At 37.9% G+C, this 16,406-nt stretch overlaps 1 protein-coding gene across 5 annotated transcripts in view; it reads right to left on the bottom strand.

Annotated features, from left to right (window-relative positions):
- The window catches only part of PAQR3 (progestin and adipoQ receptor family member 3), a 58,276-nt gene extending 42,718 nt beyond the window's left edge, over positions 1-15,558 (bottom strand). For all 5 annotated transcript variants that reach the window (XM_032239826.1, XM_032239828.1, XM_032239830.1 and 2 more), the window contains exons 1-4: positions 15,166-15,558; positions 11,264-11,426; positions 6,249-6,404; positions 2,572-2,769 (exon numbers count right to left, since the gene is read on the bottom strand). In XM_032239826.1, the coding sequence (XP_032095717.1) occupies positions 2,572-2,769; positions 6,249-6,404; positions 11,264-11,426; positions 15,166-15,350 (702 nt within the window). In that variant the 5' untranslated portion in view covers positions 15,351-15,558. The remainder of the gene's footprint in view (positions 1-2,571; positions 2,770-6,248; positions 6,405-11,263; positions 11,427-15,165) is intronic.
- Positions 15,559-16,406: the final 848 nt, after the last annotated feature.

Below are 16,406 nucleotides of genomic sequence, written 5' to 3'. Positions count from 1 at the left end.
TTTTTTTTTTTTTTTTTTTTTTTTTTTGAGACGGAGTTTCGCTCTTGTTACCCAGGCTGGAGTGCAATGGCGCGATCTCGGCTCACTGCAACCTCCGCCTCCTGGGTTCAGGCAGTTCTCCTGCCTCAGCCTCCTGAGTAGCTGGGATTACAGGCACGCGCCACCATGCCCAGCTAATTTTTTGTACTTTTTTTAGTAGAGACGGGGTTTCACTATGTTGACCAGGATGGTCTCGATCTCTTGACCTCGTGATCCACCCGTCTCGGCCTCCCAAAGTGCTGGGATTACAGGCTTGAGCCACTGCGCCTGGCCTGGGGCTAGAGCTTTAATATGCTGAAGTTCCTAAGGGTACCCAGCTCCATCTGCAATGTAGGTATATGGGTGGAATGCATTTGGGAATGGAGTTGCCAAGACACTGAAGACCAGGAACTTATGGCTGGAAAAGACCTAAGGAGTCTGCCCAAGACAGAAATCTGTTCCAATATCCCAGATATATGAAGCACTTTGTCTCACTACTGACACAGAATTGAAAAGGCTTTCCTGGCCCTGAGGAAATCTAGCAAGCTATACTTACACATATTTTTCCTAATACTGGTTATAAACCTATTTACTAAGAACTCATTTAAGAAATAAGAACAGGCTGGGTGCATGGCTTATGCCTGTAATCTTACCACCTTGGGAGGCTTTGGCAGAAGCATCATTTGAGGACAGGAGTTCAACACTAGCCTGAGCAACATAGTAAGACTCCTATCTCTACAATTTTTTTTTTTTAAACTAGCTGGGCATGGTGGTGCACACCTATAGTCCTAACTACTTGGGAGGATGAGGTGTGAGGACTGCTTGAGCTGAGGACTTTAAGGACAATAGAGAGAGAGAAGGAGAGAATGTTTCAAAGAAATAAAAAAATAAAAACAAATTTCTCCTTCCTCTTCAAATATGAGAATCATCATAGCCCTCCCTAACTCCTATATTTTTCAAATTAATCAATCTCAGATTTCTCAAACATTCTAGAACACAATTGATCCTGCCTCCCAAGGTTAACCCTTCCAGACCTTTTAATCTTTGGTTAAAGTGCCTGTCTTTCTATCTTTTTTAAATTAGAGCTTACAGAATTTCTCTGTAAGTTTCCCTTTGCTTTCTCACTGGAATGATTTGTGATCATATTAGGGTTCCATCTTTGAAAACTATTATCTAAGCTATCTTTCCATTTTAAGATTTGTGAATACAAAACAAATTCCCATTTTTTTCTTAATTTCTCTAAAATTCACTTAGTGGGTCTTATTCTTTTTGTCATTATAAGCTCAAAAGAAATGTGTTTATCACATCCAAAAATTTTGGTCACTTCTATGTCAACAACTAATTATTCCAGTTGGAATTTATCTAGAGTGGCAGTTCCCCATTCCATTTGCTTATTTTCGGTGAATCAAAATTGTCAGAAAGATGTTTTCACAGATAGGAGGATTACTGACATCCCTCATCACTACTGTCTCACCTTTCTCCCAATTTCCTAATTTATGAAGAAATCATCACCCTTGTCCTCAAATTGGACAAGTGGCCAGTTCCTATCGCTCAATTCACTCTGTCACAGAACTTCCTTTCTTTTCAGCTGTATACCCAACTGTTTTTCACTATACTGATGCCAACTTCATGCAAATAAATGTAAGCCCACTAATGGTCCCTCCTCTTCTAGTAAAATCTGATTCTTTCGAATAAAATCCACCTTTAAAGTTACACATTCTAGACAAAGGTCCCATTGCAACAAGTATATGTGATTTCTGTCAGATTTCTTAGCTTATTTACTTATATTAAAAATTCTTGTTTACTCTCCAGTGTATACTGAGAGCATTTTTATAACGATCTCTAAGAATGTAAGTCTTATTTCTAATCCTTATCTCAAGGATACTGAGTTCTCACTGAGGCTCTTCCTAATGCACATCAAGTGTTCCCCCATAATACCTGATTCTAATAAATAGCTCTTCCTTTATTTCTCAACATATTTTCCTTGCTGGATTAAATATGCTTCCCTGGCTCCAGCTACCAACAGAATGATGATTTCTAAATCTTTATTTCCAGTCTCAAACTCTGGCTGAAATCCCAGATCCTATCTCTACCTTTACATCGAACGGGTACCCTAAACTCATCAGGTCCAACAAAAAAATCCTTCCCAACTTCCCTTCACCCCCTTTAAAAGATCACTTGCTCCTATTTCTATATTTGCATTATCATTGCCATTATCACTGATTCAGCAGACAAAGCTAGAAACTTTATAGTCTTCCTCCACAAAAAAGGACTTGGGTATTTATATATTAAGGATAACAAAATAAGAATGTATTATTTTACAGAAAGGCAACTCAGAGAAAAACATTATTTAGATTTTACCTCGACTCCTGCAAGGTATGCTTATTTACATGGCTGTGAAAATATGGCATCAATATGCAATTACAAATATGTTCTCAAATGACAAACATCCACCCACTTGGCCTGATTATACCACTTTACCCAAGAGGAATAAAATTGAAAGACAAAAAAGGAAAAAAAAAGAGATAAAAATATCAACTACACTCAACCTACCTGTACAATAGGAGCACCGATTCCTCCATTGAGCCAAACCCAGTGAAGAGTGGGAATCACTCCATATCCCGAAACAGAACAAAAGATGATAGAACGGAGCCTTTGCCATTGCTGTGTGAGGTAATTAGGATGAATCTGCGCAAAGAACACTGCCAGGATCATAGCAAGCACTGTGATCAAGTACACCTGACGCCAGTACTAAAATGAAAGAAAATCAAATTTTAATTACGTTATTAACATTAAGGGAACTGAAAATGTAATCTTGGTTTTTACATTACAAATTCCAAACTCTATTTACTTGGTATTTGCATTTCAAAACAGGATTCTCCCCCTTCCTTAAAAAATATGATCCATACAACATTTAGATTTCTCAGGATGACAAATCAAGTTCCAAAGTGAGCTGGTAAAAGATCACGTTTATCCATACAAAATCATTTTCTGATTACCTATTATGTGCTAGGCACAGTTCAAGTCCTATAAAAGCAAAGATGACTATGACATGGACTCTCCCAGTGGTGAGCTCACAGACTATGGAAGGGGCAGACGTGTAAACAAATGATTATAATCTTATGGTAGATATTGTTAACTGCATTAGGAACACAACATTGTAAAACCATAGAACAGAGAACAGTTAACTTCACTTGGTAGCTAAAATATGCTTCATAGAGGAGATAACATCTAAGACTTTGTAGGAAGACAGAGCTCTCAGGAAAGAGAACAGCAAATGGAGCAGAAAGTTTTGAGAAGAAAGGCTGAAAAGGCATACTGTTAGGCTAAATGTTTTGAGCTTTACTACATTGGCACTGGAGAAATAGCAGAATTCTTTTAGTATGACATGGCTGTTTTTCAAACTGACTTATTAGAAAGACAACTCTGACATCAGTGTAGAGAAGAGGTGACAGGAAACCAGCTAGAAAGATATTAGTTTATTCAAAGAGAGAATGGGGGCATGGACTCCTGTTGACTAAATTTGATGTGAGCATCAGATTTAGGAGGCATTTTTGAAATAAGCTCAAGTCATAATGGCTGACTGGATATGTGAGAGGGCAGTAGAGGAAAGCCTGACTGTTTCTAGCCTGAAAGGCCACATAAATGGATTCTATTAATGAGGCAAATGAACAAACATCTTTGTTTGTTTGGTCCAGGTTTGGTGTGTGAGTGATGGGGGAAGAGAACAGGAGCATGAAAGAACACACACTTAGCTTAGGTTTGAAGGGATTATGGGATATGTAGGTATTTAAATAAGCAGTTAGCTGGTCTTAAAGTCAAAAGTCTCATAAGACAAGAATTCTTAATCTGGGCTCCAAGGACTTCTTTGGGGATATTAACTTCCTGAAATCAAATGTCAGATTGTTTAGGTGTGTGACTAGAAGTACATTCTACTGGATCTAGGGTCCGTAGTTTTCAATTTTATTCTGAAAGCAGCTGTGTTCCTTAAAAAGTAAAATGAGCCTTTTATAGGTCTACAGCAACTGAATATTTGAAAATGGTTAGAAACCAGAAGGAAGAAAGCAAATTTTCCTTTAAACAATTATGGACTGACTGTATCAACTACAGTAGTTCTTTTATCTTTCTAATCTATCTTGGACTTTTAGTTTTTATTTTAAGAGATTTACAAAAAGTATCTCACTTTGATGTTTAGCAAGAGATAAATGAAAAACAGTTTCAGACAAATACAGAATAAGATAAGCAAAACAAAAAATTACAAGCACCTGGTTATCAGTATGTTCTAATTTTTTTAAAAGATGTAAACAGTTTCATGTGAAATGAATAAGTTATGAAAAGTGAGCAGAAATAAATAGTATACTACTAAAATCAAGTCAATTTACAACAAGGTTGCCTGCATATATATTTAATTATGTGCTTATGTTCCAAAGTGATTAGGCCTAAAAAGCAAAGAGTTCGCATTTAAGCAGCTACAATTAATAATGCTCTTACATATTCAAATCAAATTTGTGATTTTTCTCTTCGCTAATTTTCATACCAGATATGTTGACAGTTTTCTCTGCTATTGTGTAGAGACAAAGGTCTACTGAAAAATCCCAAGGATTCTGAGGAGTCCCACATTGTGGTCAATCTTCCCAATAAATGAAGGCTGGGGACTGTGCCTTGGAGCAGCAGTCCCCAACCTTTCTGGCTCCAGGGACTGGTTTTGTGAAAGACAATTTTTCCATGAATCGTGCTGTGATGCAGGGGTGGGGCAGGCAGGGAGGGTTTTGGGATAATTCAAGTACATTACATTTATAGTGCATTTTATTTCTATTATTATTACATTGTAATAATAATAATAATAATAATTATATAACTTACCATAATGTAGAATCAGGGGGAGCCCTGGGCTTGTTTTCCTGCAACTAGACAGTCCTCATCTGGGGGTGATGGGAGACAGTGACAGATCATCAAGTATTAGATTCTCAAAAGGAATGCACAACCTAAATCCTTTGCATGTGCAGTTCACAATAGGGTTCGTGCTCCTGTGAGAATCTAATGTCGCTGATCTGACAGGAGCTGGAGCTCAGGTGGTAATTGAGCAATGGGGAGTGACTGTAAATACTAAACTTTCCTTGTAAAGGGAAGCTTCACTGTAAAGAGGAAACTTCCCTTGCCTGCTCACCTCCTGCTGTGTGGCCTGGTTCCTAATAGGCCACAGACAGGTTCTGGGGGTTGGTGACCCCTGCCTTACAGCACCTACTACATGGCGGGCCTTGGGCAGGACAGGTTCCATTCTTTGTGACTAGGACTAGAAATAAGTAGCAGGTATATTGCTCCTGAGAGAGAAGCTCAGTCTTGGTTCTGAAAGGGAGATAACTAAAAGGGCAAAAGAAAAAACAAAGATATGGTAGAAAAACAGGAGGAAAACAAAGTAGGGTCAAAGGGGACTTTCTGAAAGGGAGAATTTGAAATGTACTGAGCCCATGGGAACTTTCAATTTGTCTTCTTGGCTGGAACATGAGGTGATGAGTTAGGGGTTCTAATAAGGTTTGGCCAATATTTTTAGGTCAGGTGCTGTATTATCTGATTACAGTGTTGCAAATGCTGCTTTGCAAAAAGCAAAAACTGACTTTTGTATGAACTTATGGACAGAAAGCAGAGTTGATCCAGAACTCAGAAAAGACACACCTCGCATTTGTTAAAGACATTCACATCTATCTGGTCTGTCTAACAGGCCTACCCCTAAATTTAAGACTGAGGACAGGAAGACATTTTTTACTGAAGAATATGGGCTAATAAATTCAGATATACTTTCATTTATTCTTTTTCACTGAGAGGAGGAAAAAGGAATGGAAAGCAGTAACCAACTTCATAATTTTAACGTGTTATTTTTAACTTCAATTCTATAAACACACAAATAAAAGATATATAATGTGCATATCTGAGGAACCATGCAGCCATACAGGTTTAGTGAAAACATTAATAATTTAATGTCTACAGTATGTTTCAGAAAATAACTGTATATATATTTTCCAATAGAAAATTAGTACAATAAAAATATAAAACTGATAAACAGATGTTAGAAATGACAGGGCCATTTTGAAAAATAAGTTTATGCTTATACAAGACTCTTCTATTTATTCTATAAGTTAATTATGTACTTATTCAGAAATTCAAAAGAACCAAGGCAAGAAAACCCAAGACCTATATGAAAGGTAGAATGTAAACTGTCTTAATCTACTTACGTTATTACAATAAAATGCATAAAATACTCCTGAGACATAGCAGCCCAGTATGCCAATAGAAATTCCTGCATAATCTAATGCCATCCATCTTCGACATGTTTTTTCTGACCGGTGGCAGGAAAAAAGATGATAGCCCACAGAGCAAAGCATACAGACCTGTGGAAAATAAAAAAAAACCTTAACAAAGTGACTAAAGAAACTAAAGCAACTTACGCATGATGTTCAGGGAAGTAGTTAAGAGGCTAGGCTTTCAATTCAAACATTTCATGGGCTTGGATTCTAGCTCCGTGCCTTATAATAGAGCAAGCCATGTCATTACTCTAACGCCTCAATTCCCTCATGGGTAAAATGGAGATAATAATAATGAAAGAGAAAATTTAAAATAACTATATTATAAAATGAAAATTATAAATAAATAGCACAGTAATGGGAAAGTTAAACAACAGAAACATTTTAAAACTATTATCTGAGGCTTGTTTTGATCCATGAATTCAATTCTTTTTAAAGAATATTTATTATATTTCTAGACACAGGTCAAAAAAAGAAAAAAAGAAAAAAAAAGAAGAGTATTTACTATAGAAGCAAAACATATCCTTAAAAAAAAAACAAAGAACATAAATATAAGACCCTTTCACTCAATCTATTCCCCAGAAGTAGCCACTGTTAACATTTGTTGTGTCTTTCCAGATATTTTCAATGTATATGTCAAACACCTGTGATATATTAGTCTACACACATGCATACATGATAAATATATATACATACACATTTTAAAATTAAATGAAATCACACTATGTGTTCTGTTCCACAAATTTGCTTTTTTTCAGTTAAGAATTTTCATGTCTGTCTGAGCTTCATAGTACAGAATTTACTTTATAGTTCTAAGGTAAACACAGCTTTATTGCCTTCAAGAAAAAAACAGGCCAGTGTTGTAGTGGCTCATCCCTGTAACCCCAGCGCTTTGAAAGGCCATGGTGGGAGGATCACTTGAGCATAGGAGTTTGAGACCAGCCTGGGCAACATATAGAGAACTCATTTCTACAAAAAATAAAAAATTAGCTGGGCATGGTGACACACACCTGTGGTCCCAGCTACTTGGGAGGCTAAGGCAGGAGGATTACTTGAGCCTGGGAGATCAGGCTGCAGCAAGCTGTCACTGCACCACTATGCTCCAGCTTGAGTGACAGAGTGAGACCCTGTCTCAAAAAATATTAATAATAATTAAAACAAAATCATGACTTGCTAACTTTATATGGTTGCCACACTGAGAGTAAAGCTAATCTGATTCAATCAGCTGCTCTGATAATTGATAAGGTTTCTATGGCAGAATGCCTTTCAGCCATTAAGTATCTGCTGTGTGTCATACATTGGATGGGATACAGAATCACTGAACAAACAGTACAGTAAGAAGTCCTACTGTACTTCAGTGCAGAGAATAATTGAAAAAGAAGGGAAAATATTGACTCTGGGGGTACATGTGCATTTGGAAGGTGGGACTGGTGGAAAGAAAAGAGTATCAGAGAAGGGCTGTTTACTGAGCTGGATTTTAAAAGCTGAGCTGGCATTCACCAAGGACATAAAAAAAAGCTGTGCACGTTTATGGTGGGGGGGGGGTGGGGATTAAGGAAAAGCATCATATTCTTTGATTATGACATGTCCTATACATTAATGGGTTTTAACTTCAATATTATGGGTAAGATATGATACTCCTGAAGATTTTAAGTGCCCCTTACAGAGCTGTGGACTAGAAGGGCTGAAACAGGAGGTTATAGGAATAGCCTTAGAGAGCACAAACTGAGACAATGACAGTGGGGGTGGAGACAATGGGACAAATAAACAATATGAAGTAGGTACAATTGATAAACATTTTGTAAACAATTGCTAAAGCAGTAAAATGGTCAAAAAGCTATTAATATTTTATATTCTGGTCATTAAACAAATCTAGTTACTATAGACTCAATTATCAATATTCAATAATAATGTACTTTGTCACAACTTCATTGCATCATCAATTGTCTAAAATCCTTAATAGTCTATAGCTTTTTGGTTACTAAGCAACCAATCAATAACTAACTCTAAGTTAGTTATTTAAACGTAACTCTAAGGAGCTTGGTTATTTGTTTTCTCAGATTATCCTTGATATTAAGCACCATAAATCAGGAGAACATGAAAGTGTATATTCTCATTGATGGGGAAAGATCCCATTGTCACAATGTTGAATGACACAAGAGCAGGTCACAAAATAGCAAGCAGGGATGACTGTAGCTTGGAAGTAGGTAGACAGGTAAATGAATGGGCAGGTAGGCATGTCAAGATAGCTACGCTTACACAAACATACACATTTGGGTTAAACTCGTTTAATGCAAATGTCCAATGTGAATACCCTGAAAAGTGGTATTTCAAGTGACTTTTTCTTCCATAAATTTGTTTGATTAAATTTCTACATGATTATATCTTGTAGTAGTAATTAGAAACAAAAATAAAGCTAATTTCATTATGAAAAAGAAAAAGAAGAAAAACTATGGTATCTAAGTAAAATAAAAAATAAATAGTGTTAACAGAAAACTCCAGGTTTTAAAAAGTTAACCCATACCTAGTATGCCCTGTTTAAGTAAAAATAAAATAGATAGTGTTAACAGAAAACCCCAGGTTTTGAAAAGTTAACCCATACCTAGTATGCCCTGTTTAAGAAGGAATGTGTTATTTTTAGAGTTTCTTTAAAAATGGACTGAAAGACAATCTGGCAAATTGAGTATGTTTCAGTTAAAATGGAAAGTTCCCTTCTATGGAGACAAAGCAGACAGATAATTACAGTGTTACATCCCATATCTAAGCTCCTTGGCATGATAACAAAATATCTCATGGTTTGATCCCTGCCAATCACTCCAGCCTTATCTTTCTCATTCTCCTAGGTTTCAACCACAAAAGCTAGCACCTGCAAGTCCAAAAAATGCTAAGAAAGTGAGTCTTGCTTCTTTTTTCTGCTTAAATGCCCTGCCTCACTGTCTCTTTTGCTCTCCTACGAGTGGCTTGACCTTTATACCAAGTTGGTTCTGTTTAGCACTGTTTTACTGATGCCTAGCATAATGTCTGGATGTATACAGGACATATTCAACAAATATTTGTTCACTGAAAGTAAATGGATTAAATCTAGTGAAAGGCATTATTCTATTCTAATGTTCTTCTACAAAATACAAATGCCCCAGGAAGGTTCAAAGCCCCTGAATTACATTCTCTTGTTCAGAATGTACTCTGTTAATCTGGTTCAGAGGAAAGCACTAAGGCACACAGAAGCATACGAGTTACAAAAATGTTATATCTTTTAATATTAAATGTAAATCAATGTTAATAAATGTATTTATGGTTTACTATACTGTCCACTGACCCTAAAAATCTGGAAAACTCAGGTGAACAAGTTATAATTTGATAAAAAGAAGTGGTCTTTTTCAAGTAGGGAAGATGTGCTCATTTGTCTTTGGTAAGTTGTATAGCATGTATGATAACAATGATCATTGCACTAGCAATGAGGAGAACAGGATCTTACTACCCTGCTAAATAATTCTGGGCAAGTCACTGTAATACTTTGGCTCTGTTTCTTTATTGGCTGTCATTATTTAATTGCTGTCATTTAATTGCTGTCATTATTTAATCCTTTTAGTTTTGTTATGTATTGTTTTGATAGGTCAATATTGAAATTAATATATTCTCTGAACTAACATCAGCTGTGGCAGGTGGTGAAAGAATAGGCCTAGCGGAAAAGAGCAGGGAATCTCACAGTAGATACTATGCATACAACTAACGAGAATATAAGCTAGTTTTTAACTTAATGATTATTAAGAGCATGTTAATCTATACTGAGATACACCTAAAAATTTAACTAAAAAGAAATTGCTTCATTTCCATTATAAAATTCGTTACAGATTGTAAGGGATATTTTAGCTATAATCAGGACAAAAATTAGACCTCAGAAAGTGTATTTTAAAAAAATATTTGAAGAAAAAATAATTTTTAATAGCAAAAATAGATTATGCTTTCCCTCAAAGAAAATTAAAATATTATTCTAAAAACTGAAATTAGAAAAGGGGAAGAGAGTTTTTTTTTTTTTTTTTTTCCGTGTTTCTTGGTATTTAGATCCAAAGTTTAAACTTGAGTAAAATGATGACACTCTGAAATAAAATGATATAAAATGAAAGCAACTTCTGTGCAGTCAAGTTACAAGGTTCTCCTCTCAAACTCAGCAGCAACAGGCTAACTACAGGGAATGCTAGTCTGTGTCTGTCATGAAAAAGGGGGATAATAAGTTGTTTTTCTTTTCATTTTGATGTTTCTCTATATTCTCTGCATTAAAAAAAGTTGTTTTAAATGTCAATAGGACTATGGCGCATATTTGTTTTCTTCTTGAAAATTATCTGTTTGAAATCTACTAAATGTAACTTTTAAAGACATTTTTACAGATTCTTAAAAAATGCCAGTGCTATGGAACTAACAAATACAAGAGGTAGAAAGGAAAAGAAAAGGAAAGTATTTGAAGCCAGGCAAATGGGTTCAAAGGAAATTAACATTAAAGCAACAGAACAAAAAATCAATACCAGCAAAACAGGACAGCAAAATACAGTATGGAAATAACAAAAAGAAAAATCACAGACACAAACAGGAAAGAGATGAAAAATCTTCCCAAACAAGATTTAAGTAGATGCTAGTATTGTACTTAAGCCAGATAATAGAATGCAATCAATCAAAGATTCCAATTTTCTTTTATTAATCTCAAAGCAGAGGTGCCCAAAAAGAAGAGGAAAGAGACAAGTTTTTCTCAATCTTTGTAATTTAATGGATTTCAAACATACTCTCATAAGAACAGACCGTTTTGGTGTTTAGGTTATGAAAATGAATATGCTGACCTACATGCCATTCTGGGGCTCCTTAAAGCAAGTGGTAGGTTTGAGGTAAGGTCACCTGACCGAGCCTGCCTGACGAAAGTTCTGTTTATCAATAGCAGTATTTGTGAAATGACTTACCTGGAAGCAGAAGAGACAAATAGAACAAATTACAAAATCTTCTCTAGATGCACTTGCTGAAGGTAACACAGATGTCATGTCATATATTCCCAGGGTGAAGAAGAGAAAGAAACCCAGCAAATGACTCCAAATGTTTACTGTCTCATTAGATAAAATAAACAAACTGGAAAATAAACAAACATGGAACTGAGATTCACATTGGCCAACTCACTGTCACATTCAAAGGTTAGGGACAATTTTGAGGAGTTATCTAATACTTGCTCCTTTAAGCTCTTACCCCACCTGTACCTTTCTGAATTTGATATATTATCTAATTAAATTATTCTAAGTTTTTTCCACATCTCTACCAATCCCAGGACCACAGTTTTTTGGGTGTTCAATTCTATTATCATACTTACCATTTCCTTCTCTGTATTAATAGATTTACATACAAATTCCATCTCATCTTCCAGCCTATCAACTCCCCCTAATGGTCAGTACCATTCATCTTTATGACACCACTGTTCACAGTGCCTTGCTCAGCTTAGTCTATAGACTAAAAGTCTCCAGAAATGAATGTGTAGAGGAAATCTGGATGTTAGCTAGCATATTCTATCAATAATACGTATCTGAAAACCTGGTCAGTGCAAGGTTAGGCATGAACTTGAAATACTTTCTTAGAATTCATTAAATACAAATACAAAAGTAAACAGACTCAAGAAAAGCAAAATAAATATATATTGATCCATTGGAAAGGTTCTTTAAGATAAGCATGGTGGAACAACTTTGCTGTGTATGTTTTAAAACCAATCTAGTTTCTAGGTGGCATAAGTTTCTCCTTTTTAGAAACAACCGAACTTTACTTTTAATACGGGTACTATGTGCCCTCTTTCAAAATGCCCTGGCTACCTTGTCTTGGCAGCACAGGTTGTTGGACAGTAGATCCACCCCAGTCAAGAGGCTCACTGTCTCTACCACATGCAAGTCACTTAACCTTTCTGTGCTTCAGTTTCTTCATCTATAAAGTAATGGAGCTACATTAGATGCTGCTGCAAGTTTCTTGCAGCTCCTTTCTTACTTTCATGAAACGGTTCTCCAGATGTGGCTAGGACTCATCTGATTATTTACTGAAAGGTGACATCATGACTAAAGATTAAAATACTCTTGCATTTGTCTGTAAAATATAGTATTTTTGCCTAAATTTAGGATTTTTGCCTTCTCTGATTCAGAAATCCTTATTAGTAAACACTGACATATAACTCTAAATTTGTAGCAGTCACTATGGTTCTCACTTTTTCATTTGTACAAAAAATGGAATTTCCTACTTATTTTGCTTCTCTTAAGTTCATTTCTTGTAAAAATGAAAGTGAGAACCATAGTGTCTGCTACAAATTTTGTTATATGTCAACACTTACTAGTAAGGATTTCCGAATCAGTGAAGGCCAAATACATGATGTACATAGCAAGGTGTCAAAACTATCAAATGATCATCAAGAATAAAGTGAATCTTGGATCATGAATTTCAGGCTTCATCATATACAAGCATCAAGTGTAAAGACAACTTATAAGTGGGGGAAGGGGTACACGAAGGTGCTTGAAACATCTAACTACAGGACTGTTTTGACAATCAATACTATGCTCTGCCTATTACCTCAGAACTTTTCATTTTTTGACATCCAGTATAACCTAACTGAACTGAGAAGCACAACCTTATTATGTTCCTTGCAGCTAACAGAGGATTGGCAAAACTGCTAGGACATACAAGACTTCCTCAGATTATATCCAAAATCTGTCCCAGTCACTCCTGAAAGCCAAAAGGAGAGAGGAGCGGAAAGGCTGAACTAGGAAAAGATAAAGCTGGTGGGAACGCAAGAACATCTCCAATAAAGAATCTACTCTTACTGGAAGAAAAGTTAGGTGCCTCACCTAACAGATGTAGCTTAAGCATACCCTGAGAATGACCTTATATGGAAAACACACTTGAATGTGTATTTACAGTTCCAACCATGGCCAACCCTTAGATCCATTCCTTATTTATGAAGAACATCTGAGCCCCTGTCCCACCTCGAAGGCTGACTGTACATGGGATGGAGGCCTTTTGTTTTGTAAATGAAGATTACCAGGTGCAGGTTGTTGGGGGAAAGGTGCTAAGTAAAAATGCCATATAAATTGCATGCTTTCTTCAGGTGGCAGAGGTTCTCCTGTCCAGCCCACTGTCACCGGACCTGTCTGCAAATCACCCTAGTAAAACCCTATGTCTTGTTTACTGGCTTTGGGTCTCTTCTTCCGTTTTTCAAACCTGGTGCTATCCCTACTGAAGTTAACAGGAATTAACAGCACCGTATTCTGTTCAGTTTTAAAATCAATAGTCATCTTCATTTTCATCATCTGTTCAGCTTCAAAATCATTGGTCATGACAACAATCACCATTTATTGAGGGCTTATTAGGTTCCAGGCCAAGTATAGCATTTTACATAAAGAATCTCATTAAATCCTTTTTACCTCTGGAAGCAGATACTGTGACTACCTTCACTTTTAAATGTGGGTATAATGAGGCTCAGCAAGGTTACATTTTGCTCCAGGTCCCAGAGCTGTTAAGTGGCAGATTTGGATGCTAAAGTCTTTGACTCAACAGCTCAAGATCTAATGCTCTATACTTCATTTTCCACTCTATAAGATTCAGACCCTAACATCAGAATGCAGAGGACCACTGCTAGTGGGTAGAAAATATTTGAGGCAATTCACTGCTTGCCCTATTCTTGTGGAACCCCAGATCCACAGCAGAACCCAGCTGTATAATTACTCATGCACAGGAGGCATTGGGGAGGAAAAGGGTAATCACGCTTCAAGTTGTGAATCCTAAGGGCCATCCATTCAAGCCAAGTAGGGATGGGCAGTGATGTCACCTTGTGACCATGAGTCACAGAACACTTTCATGGCAGGACAAAAGGAAAGAAGGATAGGAAAAGACAATGCTGGAAAAGTCAAGAATGAGACATGTGGTTGCTGCTTAAGCAATGCAACAGCCCACATTCTGGCACTAGGGTTTGCCACTATAGTGACCTGGAGCTAACCAATATCTGTATCTTAATTCTCCTAAAGCAGAGGTCTTGTATTTTAGTACAGACAGTGAGTTTGGACCGAGTTACTCCAAGAACTAGAATAGTTATTTTTCAGTTTTGTTTTTTTAAACATAGGTTTTCAGGGGACTGTGGTTTTAAAGGTTGAGAATGATAAATACATTTCTTTCTTAGAGATGCTTCTGTGGTGCTCTAGTGGAGGCTGGGTGCCCGTTATGGGCTCTCTCTACCACAGTGGTTTTCTTACACAGCATTTTTTCCACAATGGTTATTATGTAATTCTTCAATTCTCTCTTTAATGTCTGTCACCCAGGCTACACCTTAGTAGCTTCATGAGAACAAGGGCCATGTCTGCTTTCTTTCCAGCATGGGCTCCGTAAGTATTTGCTAAATGAGTAAGTCTCGGGTGTATATGTTAACGTGTTTCCTATTAAACAGGCATTTATCTGGCCTAAAGCAACTGAATTCCCACAGTGCTGCTCTAAAAAGAAAGCAAAGCTTAGATATACACCTGGCAAATACGGCTCAACCTCATTCCAACATACATCTCAATGAGCCGAACAAACCGAATAAAGGATGTAAAAGCCCTCTGTAAACAACAAAGCGACATAGAAAAGTTATAATTATGATGACTGTTACCATCATGATTATTCCGTGGATCAAATACACCGGCTAGGTAAGGGGAGATAAAGGGGGAAAAGAGGCAGCAAAAAGGGATGAAAAGGATGGGGCGGCGGGGAAGTGATGGCTAAGTAGAAAGGCGGCGAAAGCGGCAGGGGGACCAGACAAAAAGGGTGTAGGTGAGAGAAGGGGGCACGCCAGGCGGAGGCGGCCAGACCGTACCTTTTGATACACAGCCTGGACGGCAGGTAGGCCCGGTAGCCGTCGGTGATGTACGGGTTGTCCTTGAGGGACACGGGGATCTGCTCGTAGGTGTACAGGCGGATGCCACGGGGCACCAGGACCGGCCAGTACTGGTAGCTGCCCAGCTCGATGTAATGCGCGCTCTTCAGCAGCTTCTGATGCATCGTTCCCGGCTGCCGCCGCTCCCTGGCTCAGGAGCTCGCCCAGGCCCCGCCTCTCCGGGGAGGGGGCTTCGCCGCTCGAGCCCCCGCCCCGGAGCCCGCGGACGCTGCGCGATTCCTACCGCGCCGCCTCTGCCCAGGGCTCGGCGCCGCTCACACACCGGCCTCAGCCGTCAGCGCCGCGGCGGACCCGGCGGCGTCGCAGCCTCTTCTGACGTCAGCGCGCCGCGGAGGCCCTGCCCCTCAGCCCTCTTTGGGAAGGGCGAGGGCGTTCTCTCGTGGCTGCCCGGGCGCCAGCGCGTCTCTAGCGATGTGGTTTGGCGTCGCCTGGGGTCTTCGTTTGCTTGTGAGAGAAGCCGAAAGCACAGAGCTACAGAAGAATAAAAGTAGACTTTTTTTCTTTTTCTGTTTTTTATTAGAAGTAATAGTTGCTGTATTTTGAAAAATCAAGAGGAAAAGAGTTAACAGGAAGAAAAGTTCGAGGTAATAACCATTTAGTTTATACTTGTAATTACACCCACTTAGTGCCAGAAGGGACCTTTGAGGTTTTCAGAGCTGAAGACAGCACTTAGCAGGATAGTTGGAAAGAGAAAACCTTGATGCACGTGGAACATACACCAGCATTGCGCACACCCTGAGCCATCAGGAAAGCCCCCGCGCAGTCAAAACACAGACCCCATTCACCGTGTGTTCTCTGACCACAGTAGAATTAAACTAGAGTGACAAGACAATTAAATATCTTCACGCCTGGAATCGTATCAATACCCCAAATATTTCAAGGGCTGATGAAGAAATCACAATAGAAATGAGAAAATCTACTTAACTGAATAATAAAGATAGAACATATTTTTAAAAATCCTGTGGAGTGCGGCTATAGTAGCGTTTAGAGGACATGTTATAGCTTTGTTTCTGGCTATGTATTTTGATGCATCCGTTTACTTATAATGACAACAGGGTAAAAACACCAGTTTGAGTACTGTATGTATAATAGAACCCTTAGTCCATAGTTTGGTATAGTAAAGGCAATAAAAATAATCTTGTCCTCACTCATCACAAGGT

This window comes from Sapajus apella, unplaced genomic scaffold (genome assembly GCF_009761245.1).
Source record: "Sapajus apella isolate SASKATOON/1434 unplaced genomic scaffold, GSC_monkey_1.0 scaffold45, whole genome shotgun sequence".
Classification (NCBI taxonomy): Eukaryota; Metazoa; Chordata; class Mammalia; order Primates; family Cebidae; genus Sapajus; species Sapajus apella.
This window is presented reverse-complemented; position numbering and strand designations above follow the sequence as displayed.